Source organism: Pezoporus occidentalis, unplaced genomic scaffold, assembly GCF_034315485.1.
Source record: "Pezoporus occidentalis ecotype Australia unplaced genomic scaffold, CSIRO_AGI_Poc_V1 ctg24, whole genome shotgun sequence".
In the NCBI taxonomy this organism is placed as follows: Eukaryota; Metazoa; Chordata; class Aves; order Psittaciformes; family Psittacidae; genus Pezoporus; species Pezoporus occidentalis.
The window spans coordinates 9,070,914-9,095,382 of NW_026914285.1; the positions used below are offsets into that span (position 1 = coordinate 9,070,914).

A 24,469-nucleotide genomic window follows, 5' to 3' on the forward strand; every position below is an offset into this window, starting at 1 on the left:
GGGCGCTGCCGGCCGCCTGACGCTCCTCGCAGCCAGCGGGGAGGAGGCCGCGCGCAGGCGCGGGGCGGGAAACTGGCGCTAGCGCTGGAGCCCAGCCCGGCAGCAGGGAGCTGGAGGTAGGACTGGGGAGTGTGGGGCATCCTCCGTCCTCCCCGGCCGTTAGTGGCGGCTAGGGGTGGTGCTGTGCTGTGGGGAGCCGGGGCAGGAAGGGAGCGAGCAGAGAGCTGGGAGTTAGCTTCGGTGCTCGCGGCGCTGGGTCTCGTGGGGCGCATCCTCCCCAGGCATCCGGTACCGCCAGCCCCGGCGGCGGTTTTCCTGCCCCGTGGGGCTTTGGTGCGGTGCTGCCCAGGGAGCGACTGCCAGGCCGCGAGGTAGGGCTGTGGGCAGCGGCGCCACTGCTTTCCCGCTGCCCCCCCACCCCCCGAGCCTTCCCGCCTCTCCGTGATCCTGACTGCTTGGTGCAGCGCTGCTTGCACCGCCGCGGTACTACTCCGAGGGCAAGAGGATGTGCGCAGTGCCGGTCCCGCCTGGCGCTGCCCGGGGCAGGGCGGGCTCACTCCGGGGCTGAAAGCGGCAAGCTGTGGTGTGTGCCCCCGGTGGGCTTTCATTGTAACTGTCCCACGCGGCAGTCACAATGTTTGATTCCGCTGGGAGACGCGGTTTGGTATGCTCACGCGGTGCTTAGGCAGTAACTGTAGCCGTAATAGATTTTAGCACTTAGAAATTATCTAACTTAAACCATCCTGTCAGTTTCCACTGTGAAATTGTCCCGGGATCTGTCTGTGGCGCTTGCCAAATCTGAATTAACTTTGATTTAGTCACAAAAAAACAAGGCTTTATTTGGCGTTTACTCTGTTTTCTTTAGCAAACATGAAGGTCATCACTTGTGAAATAGTGTGGCATAATAAGGAGCCCGTTTACAGCTTGGACTTCCAGCACGGAGCTGATGGGAAGATCAATCGACTGGCCTCAGCAGGTGTGGACACAGCCGTTCGGGTAAGTTTTAAACCCGTTTGGTTTGGTTCTATAGCTTGTGCAGAGAGTGAAATGGCTGGTTATCCAAGACATTAGGCTGTTGACCAGTGCATGACACTGGCTGTGAATGGTTTAAGGAGAGTGTGAGATTGTACAGCTGCATAGGAGATTCCTGTTATCCTTGCATACTGTCCTTGAGTTCTGCTTCTGAGTGTTGCATTGTTATTCTTAGAAAACTGCCTTAGTTGATTATTGGATGATAACTCTCAGTAGAAATTGCTAATGTGTAGTGAGAAACAACTGGGTTTAATCTCTTTCTTTGGTCATCAAATTTGAATTCTATCTGCCATTTTAGAAGTAGCCACTCAGCAGTATGAGGTCTTTCTGAGTGAAACTCGGCTTCAAATGCACCTCTGCTAAGTGAATTTGTGTTGGTGCTAGCAAACTTTGTAATCAGTTGTTCATGCTTTCGAGAATCACTTATGAAAATGCTGAATAGCATAAGCTTTAAAACATGTGGCTCTAGCATTCACCTTTGCAAAATCAGGCAGTTGTTTACTATCTTCCAAATTCTTAATGCAGGGACTTCCTGTCATCCAGTGATCTGTTGGTTTCTGTAAAAGCCCTGATTGGTAAGCTTTGGGAAATTGAGTGCATGTTCTTTTTATCTGGATGTTGGTTAGCTCCTTAAATAAAGTTAATGGCCAAGTGAGGCAGTTTCCTTGCAGAGAAAGACATTGAATTTATTTGTCTATTTAGTTAACAGCTTCTCTGTATGGAAGGTAGACATAGTGGTCACAAATATGCCAATATTTGTTAAAGTATTTATTAGCAAATTATTACAAATGATAACTGCTGTGATATGTGCATGATTACAATACCTCTTTTTTTTGGAGGTGGTAAAGAGGATAAATGTGATTAAAAATTAGGGGGTTATTCCAGTAGATGCAGCCAAAATTTTTCCTTCCCTCACTGGCAAATTGACTTCTTAACTGGTGCTGTATGCATTTCAGGGATTTTGGCTATATATAATTTACTGAGTATGTATTCATACTTAGACATATTTTAGGGCCTGAAAATTTTCAGTCATCTTAGACATGAAAAATTCTGCTGCTGTATCTTCTTTTGGAGGACCACTGCATGAAGAGGGAAAACTGGCAAAAGTTACAGAGGTTTTAATTCATGCTATTTCATTGTTTGGTATATTCCTACCATAGCCTAATTGATAGGTTGTTTTCTGTCTTGGTTTGTTTTACGTGTCTGAGGATGCATCCAGGAGTAGATTATTTGAAACACCTAATGGGATTTAGTTATCTGTGCCTTAGTCCCACAATTACAGAGGCATAACAGTGCTGATCTCATGTCTGAACCAGTGCCCAAGTAGAGCAGTAGGAGTGGCATTATTATGCACTGCAAAATTGAGAACAAGTGGGATCAGGAATTCTTAAGCCAGCATTGCTGGAAAAGTGTCTGTATATGAAACTGTCATAATGCTGTTGTTATGATCAGTGGGGAACTGGAATTCTTGCTCAAATCTGTTTGAAACCAGTAAATCTATTGGCCTTTGCGATATACTGCAAAGCTCAGACTTCTGAAGAGAGCTAATGTGTTTTTCTCCTGTAGTAATCAGGGTTTCTTTTTTCAGACTGTTACAATTTGTGGTTGACAGATCTGTTAATAATACAATGATTCAATAGCATGGAATTACAATATATTTATAGGCTTGTCAGATACCTTTGAAGCTAGAGATTGTTGATGAATGAAGAGAGAGTGATATTAGGTGTTTGGTTGTCTGTTGTTGGGTTGTTGTTTTGTTTTTTTTTTCCAATTTATTGAAAATACTCAGTAATATATTTCATCACACTAAAAAAACCTGCAATATAATTACAGCTTGTGGTGGTTGACCTTGGCTGGCCACAAGGTGTCCACCGAGCTGCTCTGTCACTCCCCTTCCTCAACAGGATTGGGGGAGTGATAAAATGGGTCAAGGTAAGGACAGGGAGATCACTTACTAATTACTATCATGGGTGAAACAGACTGAGCTTAGGAAAATAAATTGAATTTATTGTGAGGGTAGTGAGAAATGAGAACAAAACTAAAAATGCCTTCCCTCATCTCTCCCCTTCTTCCAGGTTCAGCTTCACTCCTGACTCTGCCTCTTCCCTCTGAGCAACACAGGGGGGTGGGGAATGGGGCTGTGGTCAATTCATCACACATTGTCCCCTCTTGTGTTTCCTCCTCGGGGGTGTACTTCTCACACTCTTCCCCTGCTCCAGCATGGGTCCTTCCCACAGGCTGCTGTTCTTCATTAACTGCTCCAGTGTGGGTCCTTTCCACAGGGAGCAGTCCTTCAGGAACAGGCTGCTCCGACGTGGGTCCCCCATGGGGTCCCAGGTCCTACCAGCAAACCTGTTCCAGTGTGGGTTTCTCTTCACAGGCCACAGCTCCTCCTGGTAGCCTGTTACAGTGTGGGCTTTCCTCAGGCTGCAGCTTCCTTCAGGTCACATCTACCTGCTCTGGCATGGGGTTGTCCACAAGCTGCAGTATGGATATCTGCTCCTCTAGGGACTTCCATAGGCTGCAGGTGGACAGCTTCTGTTGCCATGGTCTCCAGCGGCAGCAGGGGCATCTCAGCTCCAGCACCTGGAGCACCTCCTCCCCTCTTTCTCTGACCTTGGTGTTTACAGAGCTATTTCTCTCACATTTTTCTTGCTCTTTTCTCACAGCTGTTGTGCAGTGCTTTTCACGCTTCCTTAAATATGTTATCACAGAGGTGCCATCTCTGTGGAACAAAGGTGTTGTCTTTGAGCTGGCTAGAACTCACCTTTGAAGCCTCCCCCATGTATCAAAACCTTGTCATATACACCCAGTACACAGCTGTAGCTCATAGAGGGAAAATTTATGGTGCAGCTGCAGCTTTAGCTATGAAAGTTTCAGATAAGTTCAGAAAGACTGCCCAAGGAATAGATTGTGGATTAATGTAGTGCATATATATTACATCTTGTTCCTGAAAACTATTTGTAATGCTTCTTTAACTAGATATGGAAAGTGGAAAAAGGACCAGATGGAAAAGCAATTGTGGAATTCTTATCCAACCTTGCCCGCCATACAAAAGCAGTAAATGTTGTGCGCTTCTCTCCAAGTGGTGAGATCCTAGCATCTGGAGGAGATGGTGAGAACTGCTTTTCATGTGTCTTATGTGAAAGAATTGTAATGTTGAACTAAATCTAATGCATTAATGAAATGGTGACTGGGAAAGAAAGAAGCTCTGTATGATTTCTTCTACAGATGCTGTTATTTTATTGTGGAAGCTGAATGATAGCAAAGAATTGGAACCATTGGTTTTTCAGGAAGAAGATGAAGCTCAGCTCAACAAAGAGAACTGGGCAGTCGTTAAAACTTTAAGGTAACTTAATATTTTATTAGTTTTTCTATTCAGTGTTTTTGATTCTCCAGTGGCTTTTATCATCTGGTACAGACTTCTCTTCAGTGGATGTAGAACTTCAGTGCCCTCTAAAATTTTCTTGCTGTAATACTCATCCTTTTATTGTATTTAACTTTTATTTTTTTTGATAGAGCACCAACCTCTGTCTTCTCTTAAGGCAGAGTTGGCATTTGTGTGACATAACTGATGCGCTTTGAAATTGGTTCCTGAGGGTTACAGTCACTGAAAGCTTAGCACAGAGATATATAAAATAAATGTGGAGTTTTATTTACTAGCTTTATAGTGGAAATTTTGATCATTATTAAAGCAAAAAGTGTCAGATGATTCATGAAATTTTGCCAGATGGTAGCTGTGAGGGTTGACTAGTCTTTTTCAACTAATTCACATTAGTAGTTAAATCTACTGCATTATACAGCTTCTGTTGCAAGTGTACGATGATTAATAGAATATACACACTGTGCCTAAGACTAATTATTAGCTGATAACGGTAAGGCATCAAACCACCATTGGCAGGTGAATTACGAGAGTGTTCTGTTCTCACTCTCAGGTAAGTCTGAAAGAAATTAGTGGTTCTGGACTCAGAAATGCATTTTGAATGAGCAGTATGTATGACACTGCCTTACTTTCTGTGTAGTATCTGTTAAAAGGTTTGTTCTGTACCTGTCTATACTGATAAAATCATTACAGATTTATAAGTAACTCTGCTATCCACAACTGATATTTTCATAGCAACTGCTGAGGTTTACGTGAGAGTAATTTTGAAAGTGCTAGTGGGATTGCTTGAAGCACCAGTGTGATCCTTTAGGAACATTAGAGTTAATCTCTTAAAGCAAACAAACCTAGTCCCCCTTCTCTAAACTTAGTGTTCCAAATATTTATTATTGAAGTTACCGTGCTGCATGATAAATCTTCAAATGACAAGAAATAAAAATTGTTTGGATGGAGCCCTTCTGGGTGCTTCTGAATATGTTGCAACGTTTGGTCAACTGTATCTAAATTAATCTTAACTTTCCATGTTTCACATGATTCCACTGGATGTTTGTTTACTGCTTTTATGAAACCCATAAAAATGCAGGAAATTTTCTTGAGTAGCAGCACTTCCTAATTGCTTTGGTGTAGTATTTTATCTTCTGTTTGTACAAATCCTAGCAATGTTTGTTTCTGGATCTGTAGATATAAATTCATAAATAACTTCAAATATGGGGTTTTCATTATCTTTGAAGAAGACCTGTTTAAAAGGCAGGCTTATTTTAAATAGTAGGATGTGCTTTTTTAAAATGTTCTTCTACCTTCTGCATGTGGAAGCACTTTTTAAAAGCTGAAAGTCATGATGTTCATTTTACTTCAGTGATGCTTCATTTGCCTCTGATTGCTTTTAACCTAAAAATGCATAAAACTCATGTTTACATGTAGCTGTTAATTTTTTGGTTAAAAATTGGTTTCTTTTCTGCCTTCAAGAGGCCACTTAGAAGATGTGTATGATATCTGTTGGACCTCAGATGGAAATTACATGGCATCTGCTTCTGTAGATAACACAGCTATAATGTGGGATGTCAATAAAGGTAAATGCTACATCTTATCACTTCTGTGTCTTTAGTCCTGGTGGAAGTGCCTGATGGTATTTACCAAAAGAGTTGAAAGTGTCTTTTTTTTTTTTGTGACTGCTAGATTTCTAGGGTTGTGAGGCCGATAGCCTAACATACAGACATATCGTCAGGCCAGCAAAACTTACACGTAGGTAATCTCTTCACCTTGGAGTATTTGGGAAATAAGCCACCCAGTTTCCCTCTAAAATAAACTCCTACACAATACAATAATATAAACTCCTATACAAGCAGCTTGTATATTAGTTACTCCACCCCAAGCCCCTACAAAGGAATAAAACTTGACTGGTATCAGGTAACTACCTCCCTGTGTAAAAAATGGGAAGTGAGTATAGGATGAAGTCTTTGTTTTACACAATATGACTTATTTTTTTAGGCTACATTAGGCAAAACAATTCTGTTCATTCTCATCCTAGTGGAGTGAGATTGCTTATATTTTCCACAAAGGCCAGTCTATAGAAGTTCTGGTAGTAACACTTAGGTTAGGTTGCTTTACGATGGCTTGATGTTCTCTTATTAGCAGTGTTATTGTTACATTCACTTTTAATTTAATGTGGAAATACTTAACTTTCTCTGAAGTTAACCTTTTCTCTCATATTTCTACTACTTAGTGTCTAATTAAGAAAAATAAAGTAGAATCCAGGTTAATTTTTCAGTGCACACACACATGAAAATACAGTGTTCCGCTGCTGACATGCTGTGTTCTTGGTTTGGGTGTTTAATGTTGCTCCCATCTAAACAGTTACATATACTCCTTTTCAAATGTCTTTAATAAATACATGAATATACACTTAAGAGAATGTGTCCTTAGATCATATGTGTAGTGGCATTGTGACCAAATGTCTCTTGCATCTCAGACTGCTTGTAACAACTAAAGGCACATATCTATTAGAATTATTACTAAAAAAAGCTCAATAGCCTCTTAAGCTGGTATGATATTTATGTGTAATGTCTTCCATTCTCACTGCTTTCTTTTAGCATGCAGTTAATGCCATAGAGGGCATTTTGTCTCTTCTAGGCAGAGGCACAACTAGGAAGTTGGAAGTAAGAATCCATTACTGGAAAATGTAGGCTCTGTAATCAGAAATTGTATTATACATGAAAGGAAAGAGATTCAGGGATAGCTTCCAGTAATACCCAAGCTCAGAGCTTGCATGGTTTTTTAAAAAATGGCTGGAAGAAAATTAATAGTAAAAATCTATAGGGCTGTTCAGTACAAAGAGAGCATCACTGGCTTAAGTCCTTGAGGTACTAAATGACAAAGGTTTTGAAATACTTCTGTTTTGAAATATACTTACCTCGCTTATTTAAGGCCTAAGCCAAACTGCTTATGTGAGTAAGTTTGTAGGGAACAAGCCTTAAACTGGCATCTCACAATTTACTGTAGTTGTGAAGATTCTAGAAATAAAGCAGCTAGTTCTGATATTCTTATCAGGTGCTATCAAGTTAAAAGTTTCCTTAAAAAGTGTTTTCTCTACATGTTTAAATGTTTTGTTTTCTTTCTTGATATGAAGAAATGTTTTTAAAAAGATTTGATTTTAGAATCTGAAAACTGTTTGTAATTGCAGGACAGAAGGTTTCAATATTAAATGAACACAAGAGTTATGTCCAAGGAATAACATGGGATCCTCTAGGCCAGTACATTACAACTCTGAGTTGTGATAGGTGAGCTATTGATCTATGTGTTTTTCCTTAGTATTCTTTCTTACTTGAGGATGAATTAAAAGCAAATGTACAGGATAAATCTGGCTTCTATTTTAGTTTTATTCAGATTGTTCCTGAAGAAATTTGATGTGAAAGTAAAATGGTAATTTAGTTCATCTTTTGCTTACAGTAAATGATTTCTGAAGTCTGAGTGGTGTCTCTAAGCGGCAAATAAGATTGTGTAAACTTCTGTAGAAATTTTTCTTCACAAAATAAGCTTTCATGAGTTTGTTCATTATAGATACCAAGTATTTCTTAAGAGAGTGCTGCGTTCTCTGGTTGTTAATGAGCTAGTAAGTTTATCCTTGTTTTACAGAAAGATATAAACAGGTTAAGAAATAAGTTAAAATTGTTTTCCACTGGTATCTTTCTTTCACCCTCTCCCTCCCTTCATCCCCAACAGTTTTGTAAGTGATGTCATTGGAAATCTAAACACACACATTATAAACTTGGCCCTTATCAGAACTTTAAATAAGCTTAAACTGTTTAGGGCATGTGTGCTGCTCTGAAGGGGTTCACAGCTGTCTAATAAATGCATGTCATCTGGCACCCAATGCAAAGAAAATTGCTATAATAATAAAAAAGTAGTCTTGATGTAAGATTTGCAACAGGGTCAGAAAAATTGTAAGTTAATGCCAACTAGGTCATTATGAGTCTTGGTCTTCTAATAATCTCTTGTGTGAGATTTCTGTGCTTTTGTTAAAATGAACAGCAGTGAAACACAAATAATAGAATGATACACAAGTTTTTGTCTTGGAGTGAAGTTGCAAGCAAGGACAAGAACTAATCTGAAGAGGGGAGATTTCCCACCTCTTGAGGTTTCAGATGCTTTTCTGCAAGGCTAGTGAATAGCTTTGGCTCAGTGGGGATTTAACAGGAGCCAGGCCAGTTGCCAAGTCTGGGTACTCATCAGTCCAGGCTGGGGAGACCTTTTCCCCCTTTTGCCAGACCAGTTTATCTGCATGACATCCAGAAACTGGTAGTTCCACAAATGTCTCAAGCGGCATGCCACAGCCTTACCTTCTATTTTCTGTTCCTTACTCTATACAGTATTCTTTCTGTATCAGCACATTAAGTTGGCAGAAAGCTGTCCAGTTTTTGTGTTAGGTTGGTTTTCTGCCAAGCCAACATAATTTAGTGAAGGTCAGAGCTGACGGAAAAGAGGGGGTGGTGAGACGAGCAGTTGCATTCGCTTAGGCTACCTGCTGTCTTAGTGAGATGAAGTCAGGGAGTTCCAATGTTCTGTACAGAGATGTACTCCAGTTTACGTTTATTCCAAAGGAAACCAAAGCATAGAGATGCAGCTAATTGTCTTTGAGGAGAGTTTTCACTCTGCAGAAACATACTGGCTACTACAACAGAGGTAGGAATGGGGTGGCAATTCACTGTCTGCTAATTTCCCCATTCCTCCCTGAATGCATAAGCCACTACTTCACAAACCTTATTGAGTCAAATAATTGCTAGCAATGCCTTGATTATTTAGCCATCAAAACATGTACCTCTGGTAGTGTCTCATGAACAGTTATAATTGATGTGTGATTATCATTTATATTTGACGGTTCTGACTGAGAAGCGAGATCCTGCAGTGTTGTGTGAAATTTGGGGAGAAAGGAAGATGTTCCTCACTAACTGTAGTCTCTATTGTGTAGGGTCCTGCGGGTATACAACACGCAGACCAAGCGTGTAGCGTTCAATATTACCAAGATTGTATCTGGATCAGGAGCTGAAGGAGAGGTACGTTGTTCTGCTACTAATGGTTCTGGAGAACGTGGTGAGTGCTGTTTTATATGAGTTGTTCTTTTCTGTGAAACCAAAGGCACAAATGTTTTCCATTCAGGTAATCTGTATATCAGACATTTTTGTCTCCGTCTCATTTTTGCATGTTATAGGTAGAGACTGATACAGGTTTCCTGGAACATTACAGAAATGACTCAGAAAGTGCACTGCCTGCTGCTGTTGATCTCTTGCAAGTTCAGTGGTTTAAAGTAGTAACAAAATGTCTTTGTAAATATTAAAAATAGCGTGGAAAAATAGTACGCATAGTGAATTCTTATGGGGAAAACTTAAAATATGTCTTGCAGAAGCTGTAAGTTTATTAATGGATATGATATAGCAATAGTATTTTAAAATCAGCAGCCTGAAGTTTTTAAAAAGGTAGTTGGATTTTTTAGGAAAAATATGAACTCTGGAAAATTTAGGAAGTTCTGTCTTACTCAAGGAGGTAAACCAAAGAGCTGTTTTGTCCAAACCAGTTTTAAGTAACAGTAAAAAACACCACCAAGCTAGCTATAACTTTTTAAATTCCTTCTATTCCTTTTCTCTTTTTTGTAAAAAACATTTGTAACAGTGTCATAGAGACTGAAGAACAGGCCTGAGAGAGAGCATTTTGATATAAGGTCTCTTTAAACCTCTAATACTAGAGTTAAAATTAAATGCTTAAGGAACAGGCTTTTACATTGACTGTTAAAAAATGTTGTTTTCCAGGTCACTACTATTTTTTACTCACTGGTCTAATGTGACTGCTTGTAGCGTGTTTTGATTAGTAGCTGAAAAGGGATCAAGAACTATTTTTCTTAGCTGTGAAGAATTTATAGCACAGCAGAAAGTGAGTTTGAAGGAGCCAGTGTTTTTTAAAACATTTATTTTAGAAGTTCCATTGAGTTACTGTACAACTGGATGGCTTGTCTCACTTGAATTCCAGCTGAAGCATTCATGGCGTTTTACACAATCTATTTTCAATGCTACAGGCTAGGAGCTATCGGATGTTCCACGATGACAGCATGAAGTCATTTTTCCGCAGGCTCAGTTTTACTCCTGATGGCTCCTATTTACTCACTCCAGGTATGTGAGAACGTACACTATAACTTACATTGTGCCCATTATGCTCTAGTTCGAACATACTTCAGGATTGGTTTCAAACTGCTAGGGAATGCTTATTTATCTTAATTAAGCCATTCCTCAGTCTTCTTATTGAAGAAAATAGAGCCTTCACAATACTCTTCTGTTAGCAGTTCAAAATGTCAACTTTCTGCTGTGATAAAAATAATATTTATGGCATTTTTCTGTACTGAAACATGTAAATTGCAATAATACAGCTCTGTTAAAATAGAAGTGAAGAATAATGAGTAGTTCTTTTTGACTGGTCTCTCTTTGTTTGTATCCTTTCTTAAGAACACTGCAGTCATAGTAGAAATAACATTGCAAGGAGGGGATTAGTTTTCCCATATAAGCATTGCTTTTATAGATGTCTGACAACATCAAAAAGAAGCTTTGAGGGGGAACTATGTAAGGAAAACAAAAACAGCACTAAATAAATATTTGGGATATTTTTAAGTTGTGTTCAGGTTGCACAGCTCTTGCCCAGCTGACAAGCCTAATTCCTGAGAAGTAGAATATTTATGGACATAAAGTGTGTACCCAGTACCCTTTTGAGTAGATGAGTAATGTTTTAACCTTTATTTTTGCAGCTGGCTGTGTTGAATCAGGAGAAAATGTAACAAACACCACATATGTTTTCTCCAGAAACAATCTTAAAAGGTAGAGATTAATAAGATGAAAAATATCTTTTTATATAAGAAATAAAATTGCAATGTTGATTTTTAAAATACTGATTCTTTATAAAAGGCCTGTGGGTCACCTGCCATGTCCTGGAAAAGCAACTCTTGCTGTTCGCTGCTGCCCAGTCTACTTTGAGTTGAGACGAGCATTTAATAAAGGTACTGTAAATCCTTTAGGGAGTATGATTTTGCAGCAAATACGTGAAGAGGCCAGTGTGGCTGTTTACTATTTTATGCCCTAGCCTTTTAACACTCCATTAAGATAGTGTTTACCACATCTTAGAAGCTTTTTCTTGACTCTAAGACGCTGAATTCACCTTAAGTACATTGTGAGTGGCTTTTGATATAGTGGATAAATGTTCTTACTTAGCCTCTTAGGCTACACTAACACTGCTTAATATTAAACTTTTACTGTTTAGTGTTAAGTAAAAGTAAATAACTTGGCTTAGCACTAAAGGAGTGACCCACTGAAATATTTTCTGTTAGTCTCAACTACCCACATCGCAGAAGCACCAGAGAGTTGGTGTAGTTTGCAACAACCATTAATGTTTATTCAAGAAAGCCAAACCCAAAGCAGTGCTGGTATTTTTGGCCATAACAGGAGTTCTGAGGATGGGAAAGGATTGTATGAAGTTGCATGAAAACTTACCTGAAAATTGAAATCCAGCCTTACTGTGAGTCCAGTGTGTCCAGGAGTGTTTATATTTTGAAGACTAGTCTTTGACCAAAAGGCAGAGCTTTGCGTCTTTCTTTACAGGATCGTTTTCTGGTATTCCTTAAAGGATTTAGAGATTACCAGTTGTTGTGTTCTCTATTTTCATCATAATCTTTAGATTTGTTGTAATGGTGTGTTGCAAAGAAAGGAGGTGAGTGTCTGGTGTAGGCCTCTGTGACACATCTAAATGGAATGCTTAGTTTCTGCAACGTATACTCAGAAAAGTGAAAATTTTTGGTAGCCTAGAAATCTAGAGATGCGACAACGTTAAGTTATATTAATGTTAATGGCCTTAGTGCATAGCTTCCATAATCATCAGAGAACTGAACAGGAGCCCTATATACTGGAAATTTCTGAAAGCAGCTAGCTAGCATGCAGCTTCCATTGGAAGCTGGAATAATCTGGCCTTAAAAAGACTAGCTAGGAACTGAACCCAAGGTAACACAAATAGTGCTAAATCCATTGTTTTGACTGAGTTGTACAGAATATAACACAGCGGTATAAATTTGTTGTGACCTTGATTTACACTATATTCTGAGGTGTGTTTGTTTGGACTTTAGTCTTAAAGTTGTTCTTTAAAAATTCCAGCTGGAATATATATGAATATATATGACAAACTTCACAAAACAAAGCAGTAAGAATCCACATGGGCAAAGCTGCTGATTTCTCTCTCTTCAGCTAAGACAATAGAGGGAAAACTTCAGACAAGAGAAATATTAGTACTTGACATTAAACTTTACTTTTTATAGAAGTGCAGTCTTCTGAGCTGTTATCTTGATACTGATTAATAATGTAATCTTTAGGTTCATGGCTAAGCTACTGCAGTTACTACCTTTCAATGAATGCAAAAAGTTCTCAGTGTGTTCATTCCTTTGCATTCTAGATGGAATCGGTCAGAAATCGTCTCCTGCTCTGTTTGATCTGCCCTATCGACTGGTATTTGCTGTTGCTTCAGAAGATTCTGTGCTTTTTTATGATACTGAGCAGTCCTTCCCCTTTGGTTATGTTTCTAACATACATTATCACACCCTGAGTGACATTTCATGGTAGGCAATTATTATATTCCTAAGATCTGTTGTGATGCGGGAAATGTCCTTTTTGTATGTTGAAGTTCTGCACAGCATCTTGTGTCTTGTATTTTTGTTTAATTTATGATGCACATGTGGTCACTGTCATTGCAGTGTGTGAAGAGCAAGCTGCTTCTTTTTTTCCCTGTAAACCAGGGAATTGTGGTTCTTTACCTGCTGAGAAGCAAGGTGCAAATCCTGAGGACAAGCAGATGGAAATTTTTATGAAAGCTATTGTTCTAGGTATCCATGGGAAGCAATCATTGTTCACGCAGTGTAACTGGCATTAGTAAAGTTACTTGGAGGTTTTGGAAGTCATCTCTCTGAGTTCAGGTGTCTGTATCCTGGCCAAATTCTGCTTTATCAGGACAGTTCTGCTGAAATAATTCATCTGACTTGATGTGGCAGATCAGAACTGAAGCTGAAAATTGAACTGGTCTTATAATCAGGACACACCCCTCTGCTGGATAAGGCTTCTTTTCTCATGCCTTCCTAGCCAGTATAAGTAAGCTGAGGACCACATGGAGGCCTGTCTTTCAGAGTTCTAATTGATGCTCAACACTGTCGAAATCATGGTGTGTCAGGAAAGGGGCAGTGGAAGAGAACAGAAAATCAAGTGGTTGTAATCAGTGATAGACATTGCTTGGTGAAATAAGCAAGAAGAGCCCATTCAGGTGAGCACCATGGTGGTTTGAGCATTGCCTCTCCTTAGTGCTAGGAGCAGAGCCAAAGAGCTTGTATTGCTCTGCTGGTCTGAAGAGAACAGTTCAGCAATATTTCAGACACCGTGACTAAAGATTTGTGTACCTGTGCATACAGGTGCTGGCAGCAGCATGTTACAGGTGCTCACAGATGACACCAGAGAGATTAGATCACAGGCAAAAGCCAGAATTGAAGATCTTTGTTCAGTTGAATTGGATGTCTTTCACTTGACTGCAGTTTTATTAAAATGTATGCATGTATTTGGGGATGGGGGGAGGAAAAGACAGGTACAGCATGTGTTACAGGTGCAGGGATGAGGACTGAAGGAAATTTCTGACCTTTACTCTTAATGGCAAAAAAAAAATTCCAAATAGGTCCAGCGATGGAGCCTTTCTTGCTATCTCCTCCATGGATGGATACTGTTCATTTGTTACCTTTGAGAAGGATGAACTTGGAATACCACTGAAGGAGAAGCCACAGATAAATGTCAGGACTTCTGGTGTAACAGAGAAGAAAGTGAAAAAGAGCCAGCCACACAAAGTCATTTCCCCAGGTTCTAGACTGACAGAAGCTACGACTCCTAGCAGGGTCACTGATCCCAGCACTGTCACTCTCCAACCTAGAACACCCACAGCTGCTGGTAAGGACTTGCCTTCCACACCTGTTGTCATAAAAAACATTCCAGTCTCATCCTCAGATGAGAGGAAAATCAGCCAGTCAGCCAGCCAGAGCGCTAAAGCAAACCAGCCCAGGAGAGTTACTCTCAACACTTTACAAGCGTGGAGCAGGACTCCAAGGTGAGATTTATATTGCCGTTTCCGGTTATAAATATGAAGGCTGAGACAAGCTGTGCTTGTGCTACATTTAAAGGTTGAGATGGTGTCTTGGTGGTAGCTTTCTTGACATGGTATTTTTTGTTCCAGTTGTATTGCAACTGGAAGGTCAAAATGTCTCCTGAATCCTAGTAGCAAAGTTAACCTGACCCTTATGCCTTGTCCATATGGCAGTAACAGGTGTCTGTCTTCAGGTTCCATTTTCAGTATGAGGATGGTACCTGAAGTCTTCAGTTGATGAGAATCATTTAAAGACTCTTCTGACAGGAAATATTTTATGAAGAGTGCAAGTCTAAACAGTCCCTTAGTGTACTTGGTCATGGGTGTGGGACTTCATGTATTGATTGAGGTCACTTCCTAGGTTTTTAGAAATTACTTGTAATCCATGTACTGATTGTCAAACAGCCTGCAATATAAGACCCTGAACTGGTGTGCATCAGTGAGGGGACAGACATGTAAAACAAGGCTATTTTAGTGTTGAAGGAGATTATTGTAGCTTCTCATAGGAATGTTTTAATTAGTAGGTGGCTAGAGAGGAAGTGGTGAACAAGAAAGCAGAATAGTGGATTTCATCAACAGCTGCAAGGAAAATCTTGGAGATGATGGCTTTCTACACAGCAGTGTTCATCTGTACTGGAACTAACAAGTCAAAGGGCTGTAGGTAGATCTAAGCAACTTTTTCCTGGAGGGTGGGGTGACTAATGGAGCTAACCATTTTAAGAGAGAGAAATGATATTTAATCCTATCAACTGATTATGCCATGAGTGTCATCTTGTACTGGAATGTATGGTGTTACTTGCAAGGCTTTTTTTTTTTTTTTTTTATTGGTTCAATCCTCTGCCATTTTTGTGCTTAATTTTTAAGTGCCATCCAAAAGAGATGCAGTTTTATGAATCTAAAGTGGACAGGGCTAGGGAATAGTAGGTGCAGTCTTAATTTTAAAATATTTGACCAGGATACTGTGCTCTGAAGGTGAATATCAAGCACAGCACCATATAAAACATGCAAAAGTACTTTCTAATGGGAAAGATCACTAGTGGTATTCAAAATACTTCTGAAAAATGTTCTATTTATCATATAGCAAGAGGAAAAAATGTATGATATATCTAAACTACATTTAAATTAAACTGATTCTATATGAAGTAAACCTTTAAATAAATCATTTATGGAAATAATGCCTTTAAAGCGATTGAACTGTTGCTACTCTTTTAAAGGAGAGTAAACTTGATTCCACTGAAGGCAGATACGCCAGCCCCTGCAGATGCAGTTCCTATACCTTCTTCCTCAGAACAAGAACATGGTAAGTTCTGTTATTTGCATTTGTGGCTATTAATATGCAGCAGTCTTTTGCCAGTCATTCTTTTTATTATAGACTTATAAGCCTGTAACACAAGCATAGTCAAGAACAAACCTAAACCTAGTTGCAGATTCTAAAGCTTCATCATTGCCCTGGAGTATTTGAAAGCTTTTGATAATATGGTGTGTTCTCACTGTGGTTGCTCTTAGGCAGCTGCGTGACAGTATGTCACTACAGTTTTTGGGTAGTTCCAGGCACACCTACATATTGGGTGGAGAAGAGATTCAGAGCAGCCCTGCAAAGAAGGACTTGGGGGTGTTGGTGGATGAGAAACTGAACATGAGCCAGCTTCAGTGTACACTTGCAGCCCAGAAAGCCAGCTGTATCCTGAGCAGACTTTGGCCTCTTCAGGAACCTGCTTCGGAAGGTTCCATGGGATACAGCCCTAGAGGGAAGGGGAGCCCAAGACTTGGTTGATATTCAAGTATCACCTGCTACAAGCTCAGGACTGTTGCATCCCAACTAGAAGGAAGTGCAGCAGGAGGGCCAGGAGACTTCCTTGGATGGATAAGGAGCTCCTGAGGAAAATTATAAGGAAAAAAGAGGCTTATAAAAAGCGAAAGCAAGGACAGGCTGCCTAGGAAGAATACTGGGATGTTGTCCGGGAAGCTAGGGACCAGGTTAGGAAAGCTAAGGCCCAGTTAGAATTAAACTTGGCTAGGGATATTAAGGATAACAGGAAGGGATTCTACAGGTACATAGCAAATAAAAAACAGACTAGGGAGAATGTAGGCCCCCTCAGGAAGCTCTCGGGAGAACTAGCGACACAGAATTTGGAGAAGGCTGAGGCTCTGAATGACTTATTTGCCTCGGTCTTCACTGGCAAAGGTTCTGACCACACCACCCAAGTCTTGGAAAGCAGATGCAGGGACTGTGAGAATGAAGACCTCGGGCCCACTGTAGGAGAAGACCTGGTTCAAGACCATCTTAAAAATCTGAACGTGCACAAGTCCATGGGACCTGATGAAATCCATCTGTGGGTCCTGAAGGAGCTGGTGAATGAAGTTGCTAACCCCCTGGCCATCATAATTGGGAAATCCTGGCAGTCAGGTGAAGTTCCCGATGACTGGAAAAAGGGAAATGTAACCCCTATTTTCAAGAAGGGGAAAATGGATGGCCTAGGGAATTACGGACCAGTCAGTCTCACCTCTGTGCCTGGCAAAATCTTGGAGCAGTTTCTCCTGGAAGGCATGCTAAGGCACATGAAAATCAACAAGGTGCTTGGTGACAGCCAGCATGGCTTCACTAAGGGGAAATCCTGTCTGACCAATTTGGTGGCCTTCTATGATGGGGCTACGGAACTGATGGACAGGGGTAGAGCAGTTGACATCATCTACCTGGACTTGTGCAAAGTGTTCGACACTGTCCCACATTACATCCTTGCCTCTAAACTGGAGAGACATCAATTTGATGGATGGACCACTCGGTGGATAAAGAACTGGCTGGCTGGCCGCACACAGAGAGTTGTGGTCAATGGCTCAATGTCCGGCTGGAGACCAGTAATTAGTGGTGTCCCTCAGGGATCAGTGTTGGAACCGGTCTTGTTCAACATCTTTGTCGCTGACATGGACAGTGGGATTGAGTGCGCCCTCAGCAAGTTTGCCGATGACACCAAGCTGTGTGGTTCGGTTGATACGCTGGAGGGAAGGAATGCCATCCAGAGGGACCTTGACACGCTTGTGAGGTGGGCTGATGCCAACCTCATGAAGTTTAACCATGCCAAGTACAAGGTCCTACACCTGGGTGGGAGCAATCCCAGGCACAGCTACAGGCTGGGCAGAGAAGAGATTCAGAACAGCCCTGCAGAGAAGGACTTGGGGGTGCTGGTTGATGAGAAAATGAACATGAGCTGGCAGCGTGCACTTGCAGCCCAGAAAGCCAACCATATCCTGGGCTGCATCAAAAGGAGTGTGACCAGCAGGTCCTGCCCCTTTACTTTGCTCTTATGAGACCTCTACTGGAGTATTGTGTGCAGTTCTGGTGTCCTCAACATAAAAAGGACATGGAACTGTTGGAACAAGTCCAGAGAAGGACAACGAGGATGATCAGGGGACTGGAGAACCTCCTGTATAAAGATAGGCTCAGAAAGTTGGGGCTGTTCAGCCTGGAGAAGAGAAGGCTGCTTGGAGACCTCATAGCAGCCTTCCAGTATCTGAAGGGGGCCTATAGGGTGCTGGGGAGGGACTTTTCATTAGAGACTGTAGTGACAGGACAAGAGGTAATGGGTTCAAACTTAAACTGAGGACGTTTAGGTTAGATATAAGGAAGAAGTTTTTTCCTGTAAGGGTGGTGAGGCACTGGAATGGGTTGCCCAGAGAAGCTGTGAATGCTCCATCGCTGGCAGTGTTCAAGGACAGGCTGGATGGAGTCTTGGGTGGCATGGTTTAGTGCAGGGTGTCCCTGCCCATGGCAGGGGGGTTGGAACTAGATGATCTTAACGTCCTTTCCCCCCTAACTATTTTATGAGTCTATGATTAGATGACACTGAACCTGAGGAGAGTAAATTCACTTGGTTGTCGTGTTCTCCAGGTTCTACACGTGCGTTTTAAAGACTTAAGTTTTCAGCACACCATAGTTTCATGTGCTGGACTCTCAGACCGGGGGTTGGGTTGGTGTGGTTTTTATGTTGAGTTTTTTGTTTGTTGGTTGTTTTTTTGATTTTATTTTTGTGTGTGTTTGGGGTTTTTTTGTTGTTGGGGTTTTTTTCTTTTGGTTGGATTTTTTTCTGGTGAATGGTGGTGAATTGTTCAGCAGACCAATTTACTCTCTCAATCTGCATTTACTTTTGCCATCTTCCTGTTTCAGAGAGGCCATTACCATCTGATGACAGCCTTCAAAAGCCCCCAGCGTCGAAACGTCCTAGAACTGAGGATGTGGCTCTTTCTACATCTACTGAAGATGAAATCGTCTGTAATTCAAACAAATAAAGACTAAGGTTTTAGTAGACTCTTCACAGTCTGAAGGAGATGCAGCCGTATCTGAGAGTGCATTTCTTTTTGCAAATGTTAAATCCTCAGTTCCTGATTAAAGTACCATTTGTGTATTTGACGTAGTGCTTTGAAGAAAGTGTCAGTAGAAGACTCAGGGTTCGGGAAGGTAGCTTTGTTGAGGAAGAATTAATTGGGAAGTGACTTTTAAGTTTTTCTACTTCTTGAAGAAAGCGTTCTTCAAGAAATGGCACTGCTTGAGGAAATTGAGGAAAATCTGGCTATTGATTACAGTAACTGAAGAGTCTACATCAAACTCCCAAAATTGGTGTTTATAAATTGTCACATTTGCCAGTACCCTGTTTGGCAAAAGAATTGAGTTTCTAAAGACTTAAACACATTCATAATGATTCGTTGTGGTTTAAGCCCCGCCCCCCCCCCCAACAACTTGTAAATGCAAGAAGAAAACGAAAGAAACCCTCTGAAGACCTGTTATAAGCATTAAACAGTAGAAGAAAGTTCTGAATTGTTTATTTTTTGTATTAAAAAGAAACAAAGCACAGACATGAGATTTCCCCGAGGCAGCAGGATTTGAGCACATACATTAGACGTTTCCCCCCTTTCCTTTTTTCCAAATCTTAACTTATTCAGTCAATACAATACAAATCCAGTTATGTTAGACTTGTAAAAGTTGGTTTCTTTTTTGCATTTCATGCTTGGATTAAGCAGTTAAAAACTGAACTAAGACCTGCAGATTGAAAACAGTGAGACCAAAGTATCTGAAAATGACTACACTGGATTTCCTGTGGTGTGCAGATCTAGCCTTCCCAAGTACAATGCTCATCCACAGTATTCTGAACTCATCCACTGAATTTTCCTTATCATGGACTTGATTTTAAAAAGATGATTGTTAAAATGTGGATAGTCATTCTGGTTGATGCTAGCATGTGGAAGTTTTAAGCAGACTTTTTTTTTCTCATAATTTAGGCTATTATTTGAAGTTCCACAATGCACAGGAGAGAAAAGCTGGAATTCATTTTAAAGCTCTTTGACTTTCATTCTTCCCTGGATATGGTTGGCTTTAAGGTGTATAAGTTACTTATTGTTTATTTTCTGTCAGTTTCTAAGAAAGTAGACTAGTACTTTAGAAAAACAGAAATAGAAATGTTTCAGAAGTGATTCACAAAAATTTCACAGAAAGGAAATAATAACTTGTGTCAGTGTTTCAGGCAGATGAAGTACGTTGCCTACAATTAGATTTCAGCAAATTAATAAGCAGAGAGTTGTAAGACATTAACTGTATCTTTGCCTTCAACCACTGAGAAGAGGATGGAGATTCAATAAACTTACCCACACCTGGGTTTTCTTCTAGTGAGCAATATAAATGAAATTACCAAGCAAAGCCACATCTAAAACAGTTTTCGCGAAAAAAAAATTAGATACCTAAATTGAAGTTTGTAGAGATACCTGAAAATTGATAGCCAAAGCAAATAATTGTGACTAATATGCATTGCTGCACTTGCTGTTTTATGTTTTGCCCAGATTGAGATTGCTATTTCATCTTTCTGTATGACAGTGACCCGTTACTACAGTACTGCAGTGGTCTTTGTGCACTGCAAACAATCCTCTGAATTGAAATTTACACTTGTAAATGCTAATTGCAAAGCTATCCTGATGCATATTTTGAAATCTTGTTTTGGTAAGGTTTTGGGGGGGGGGGGGGGGGGGTTTTTTTTGATTTGTTGTTTGTTGGGTTTTTTTTTCGGGGGGGGGTTACACTACATTTCAATGTAAACTACTCTGCTCTTTCTGCTGAAAACAAGTAGGTTGGGTACATTATTATAGTGTTACTGGCATACCTGGTGTCTGGAGTCTTGAGTCTTCAAATGCAGATAATTGCCAGAGTATTCATCTTTGTTTCATGCCATAGCCATTCAGGCGACATCTACGTATTTTGTTTTGGTTTTCTGTGGTTGCTCAGCTTATTTTCACTCTGCCTTACAATGTAATTGGAGCTGTAAAGATAACGGGGCTTTCACTGCTGGAGACTACTTTCATATCTGATCTCTGTCAGAATGCGATACCTGATATTTCAACTTCCCTAATAGGAATTCCCTTTCTAGTACTAGTTGTCTCGTCACTATGATTTCCTGTTTCCCTGTTCGTTACTTGCTGGCTATTTGTCAAATTTATACGGTACTCGGTTTTTAAACTTTATCTATAAATGGATGCCATCTTTTGTATAATAAATTACTACTTTAACACCGTGACAGTCAGAATTGTAGATTTCTAGTTTTTGTAATCTATTTCAGTCTCCAAAGGGCCATCCCCGCACATCATTCATATTTAAGACATTGAAGGCTATTCTCGCAGTGTTTATAGAAAGTGGTTTCATGTTTTTTTTCTGTCATGCACTAATTTCTGCTTCAAAACAGAACATGCCCAGTCCTATTTAAACTCTTTGCTTCATAAGGTGAAGTACAGCATAGACATCATTCTTTCAAGGGTGCTCTTCAGCCCAGGTTTGCCAATTGCTGAGGTGAGCAGCTCGAGAGAGGACGCCTTCAACACCGGAGCGGGGGCAGATCAGCGTCCAGGAGCCTCAGCTCAGAGCTACAAGAGCCACCGAGGGAGCCTCAAGTCCTCGACAGGACCTGCCCAGGAGCCGGCAGCTCAGCTGACGAGAGCGAGCAGCTGACTCACACGGGGCGGAGCCAGGAGCAGCGGCACCAGCCCTGAGCGGGTAAAAACCTGCCCAGGGAGCGCGGCGAGGCAGTTTGCGCGGCGGTTCGAGAGTAATGGTGAGCACTCGGCGTATGAGCAGGGCCCGGTCCGGCAGCTCTGCTCTGGCTGCCCCGGCGGTGGCAGCGTAGGCACCCAGACAGAGCCGGTGAGAGGGGAGGCTGCGGTGCAGAGCTCGGGGTGTAGAGAGTGCCTGCACTGGTCTGGTGAGGGGAGGGTGCACAACGGGCAGGGCTGCACTCGGTGCTCCCTGGTGGAGGTCCTCCTGCAGCAGGGGCTGAGCTGAGGGATGCTGTTAATAGACTGCGAGACGTCAGGGAAGCTGAGAGGAAGCAGGAATGCTTGCTCCTGGCCCAAACTGTGCAGAGGCCTCGAGCTTCACCTCTACCTCATGAAGGAAAGAAGGAGGCAGTTAACCTGGGAAACTGGGAATTAGTGACAAAAAAAAACCTACAGAAAAAGGAGGAAAAGGACAATCAAAAGCAAGGGGCTTCCCCCTAAACCCCCTGTTCCCACACAGAACTGCTTTGCTGTGTTGCAGGGGGCTAATGAGGAAACGCACTCGAGCCAGAAACTGCCGTCTGATGCACTGGTAAAGAAGATCTCTACTGGTGCTGCCAGTAAAAAGCAGCAGGTCATAGTAGTAGGGGACTCTACTTTGAAAGGCACAGAAGCACTCATCTGCCGGCCAGACCCCGTCTCAAGGGGCGTGTGTTGCCTACCAGGGGCACGGATCAGGGATGTTGCAGGGAGGCTGCCTGCTCTAGTAAGTCCCACAGACTATCACCCACTCCTGGTGATACATGTGGGTGCTAGGGATACAGATAGTAGTACCCTGGGGAACATAAAGGACTACAGAGCCCTGGGAGAGGTGGTTAGGGGCTCTGGAGCTCAGATAGTCTTTTCGTCAGTTCTCCAGGATACAGGGGAGGACCCAAAAAAAGCTAGGAGGATTAGCCAGGTTAATAAATGGTTAAAAGGGTGGTGCCATAGTCAGGGGTTTGGGTGTCTTGAACACAGGACCCAAGTTTGTAGGCCAGCTCTAGTGGGGGCTGGTGGAGCTGATCTGATAAAGAAAGGAAAGAGCAGTTTTGGTAGGAGGCTTGCCAGACTGGTCAAGGAGGCTTTAAACTAGATGTGTTGAGGGAGGGGGGCATCATTCCATTCCAACACACCCAGTCAGTTGCCAGAACCTATAATAAATGCTTGGAGCTGATACAGAGGGTTGACCATTGTACAGGGGGGTTGTACAAGGTGGTTAGAGGAATTTGTTTAAACAAAAGGACTATCTGTTGTAAATGCCTGCTAAGCAGAACAGAGACCTCCGGTCCTGTTAATAAGCAGACGCCTGAATCTACTGATAAAGGGGAGAAGCAGAGGATTTATGGCTGGGACACTGATCAAACTCTACTGATAAAGGGGAGAAGTAGAGGATTTACGGCTGGGACACTGACCAAACTCTAAGGCCACACGTAAAGACTAAAAAAGGTGAAAAGTGCAAGAAGAGGAAGACTCATTTACTTCATCTTGAAGACCCCTACCCAGAGGAGGAAGACTCATTTACTTCATCTTGAGACCCCTGCCCATGACCAGAGGGGGCACTGCGCAGGTGCAGAGGACCTTCTGGCTCATTATAATACGAAGCGGGGATAGGACATGAATATGTATAGGCATATTGTGCAACCTTATGAATATATATAACTTTAGAGAATAAATGTACAGGGAAACAACACTGAGGTACGCATGACTTTGAGGAATTATCCCCGTGCGTCTCAGCGCTGAATAAAAAGCATACCTACTTTACAACTTTTAACGAGTTGTGGAGTCAATCCGCGCATCAGAGCAATGTAGAGATATCCCAGCCACTCCAGCCAACGAGCCGGCTTCAGTTGGAGCTTGGCTCAGATGCCTCTATACAAATGCCCCTAGCATGGGGAACAAACAGGAGGAATTAGAGATGTGTGCATGTCTACGGGGGTATGATATAATAGGCATCACAGAAACATGGTGGGATGGCTCCTATGACTGGAGTGTTGGAATGGAAGGTTACAGGCTCTTTAGAAAAGACAGGCCTGGCAGGCGGGGAGGGGGAGTTGCCCTTTATGTTAGGGATAGGCTGGAGAGTATGGAACTGTGTTTGAGGACAGGTGAGCAGTTAACAGAGAGTTTGTGGGTCAGGGTTAAAGGGAATATAGCTGTGGGAGACATTACTGTGGGCATCTGTTACAGACCGCCTGATCAAGGAGAACCTGCGGATGAGGCACTCCATAGACAGATAGGAAAAGCCTCATGCTCGCAGGCCCTTGTTCTCATGGGTGACTTCAACCAACCTGACATCTGTTGGAAGGATGGTACAGCCTGGCACAAGCAAATGCAGGAGGTTCCTAGATTGTGTGGAAGACAACTTCCTTCTGCAAGTAATAGAGGAGCCAAGAAGGAGAGGTTCCATGCTTGACCTCATGCTCACCAACAGGGAGGGGCTGTTTGGGAATGTTGGGCTGCTCCAGTGCAGCCTTGGCTGTAGCGATCGCAAGATGGTCAAATTTGAGATCCTCAGGACAGTGAGAAGAGCGTGCAGCAAGCTCACTGCCCTGGACTTCAAGAGAGCAGACTTTGGCCTCTTCAGGAACCTGCTTCAGAAGGTTCCATGGGGTACAGCCCTAGAGGGAAGGGGTGCCCAAGACTTGGTTGATATTCAAGTATCACCTGCTACAAGCTCAGGACTGTTGCATCCCAACCAGAAGGAAGTGCAGCAGGAGCACCAGAAGGCCTCCTTGGATGGATAAGGAGCTCCTGAGGAAAATTATAAGGAAAAAAGAGGCTTATAAAAAGTGGACGCAA

At 41.9% G+C, this 24,469-nt stretch overlaps 1 protein-coding gene across 2 annotated transcripts; it reads left to right on the forward strand.

Annotated features, from left to right (window-relative positions):
• CHAF1B (chromatin assembly factor 1 subunit B) lies at positions 1-19,324 on the forward strand. Of its 2 annotated transcripts, XR_009965544.1 has the most exons (15): positions 1-116; positions 866-996; positions 4,015-4,147; positions 4,264-4,381; positions 5,879-5,982; positions 7,593-7,689; positions 9,378-9,462; positions 10,476-10,569; positions 11,196-11,265; positions 11,353-11,444; positions 12,884-13,046; positions 14,144-14,566; positions 15,124-15,259; positions 15,817-15,902; positions 18,765-18,910. XR_009965544.1 is itself a non-coding variant. In XM_062622300.1 (14 exons), exons 2-14 carry the CDS (start codon positions 871-873, stop codon positions 18,884-18,886), a joined length of 1,713 nt encoding a protein of 570 aa, XP_062478284.1. In that variant the 5' UTR covers positions 1-116; positions 866-870; the 3' UTR covers positions 18,887-19,324. The 2 variants fall into 2 exon arrangements, 1 of the variants encoding a protein (XP_062478284.1); XM_062622300.1 differs by lacking the exon at positions 15,124-15,259 and having other exon boundaries at positions 18,765-19,324.
• Positions 19,325-24,469: the final 5,145 nt, after the last annotated feature.

Bases quoted from the DNA above. Each gene is read 5' to 3' on its own strand.
- CHAF1B (XM_062622300.1), top strand. From the start codon at position 871: ATGAAGGTCATCACTTGTGAAATAGTGTGGCATAATAAGGAGCCCGTT. The intron at 7,690-9,377 runs GTGAGCTATTGA...TCTATTGTGTAG, and splicing joins ACAACTCTGAGTTGTGATAG to GGTCCTGCGGGTATACAACA. The intron at 11,445-12,883 runs GTACTGTAAATC...TTTGCATTCTAG, and splicing joins GAGACGAGCATTTAATAAAG to ATGGAATCGGTCAGAAATCG.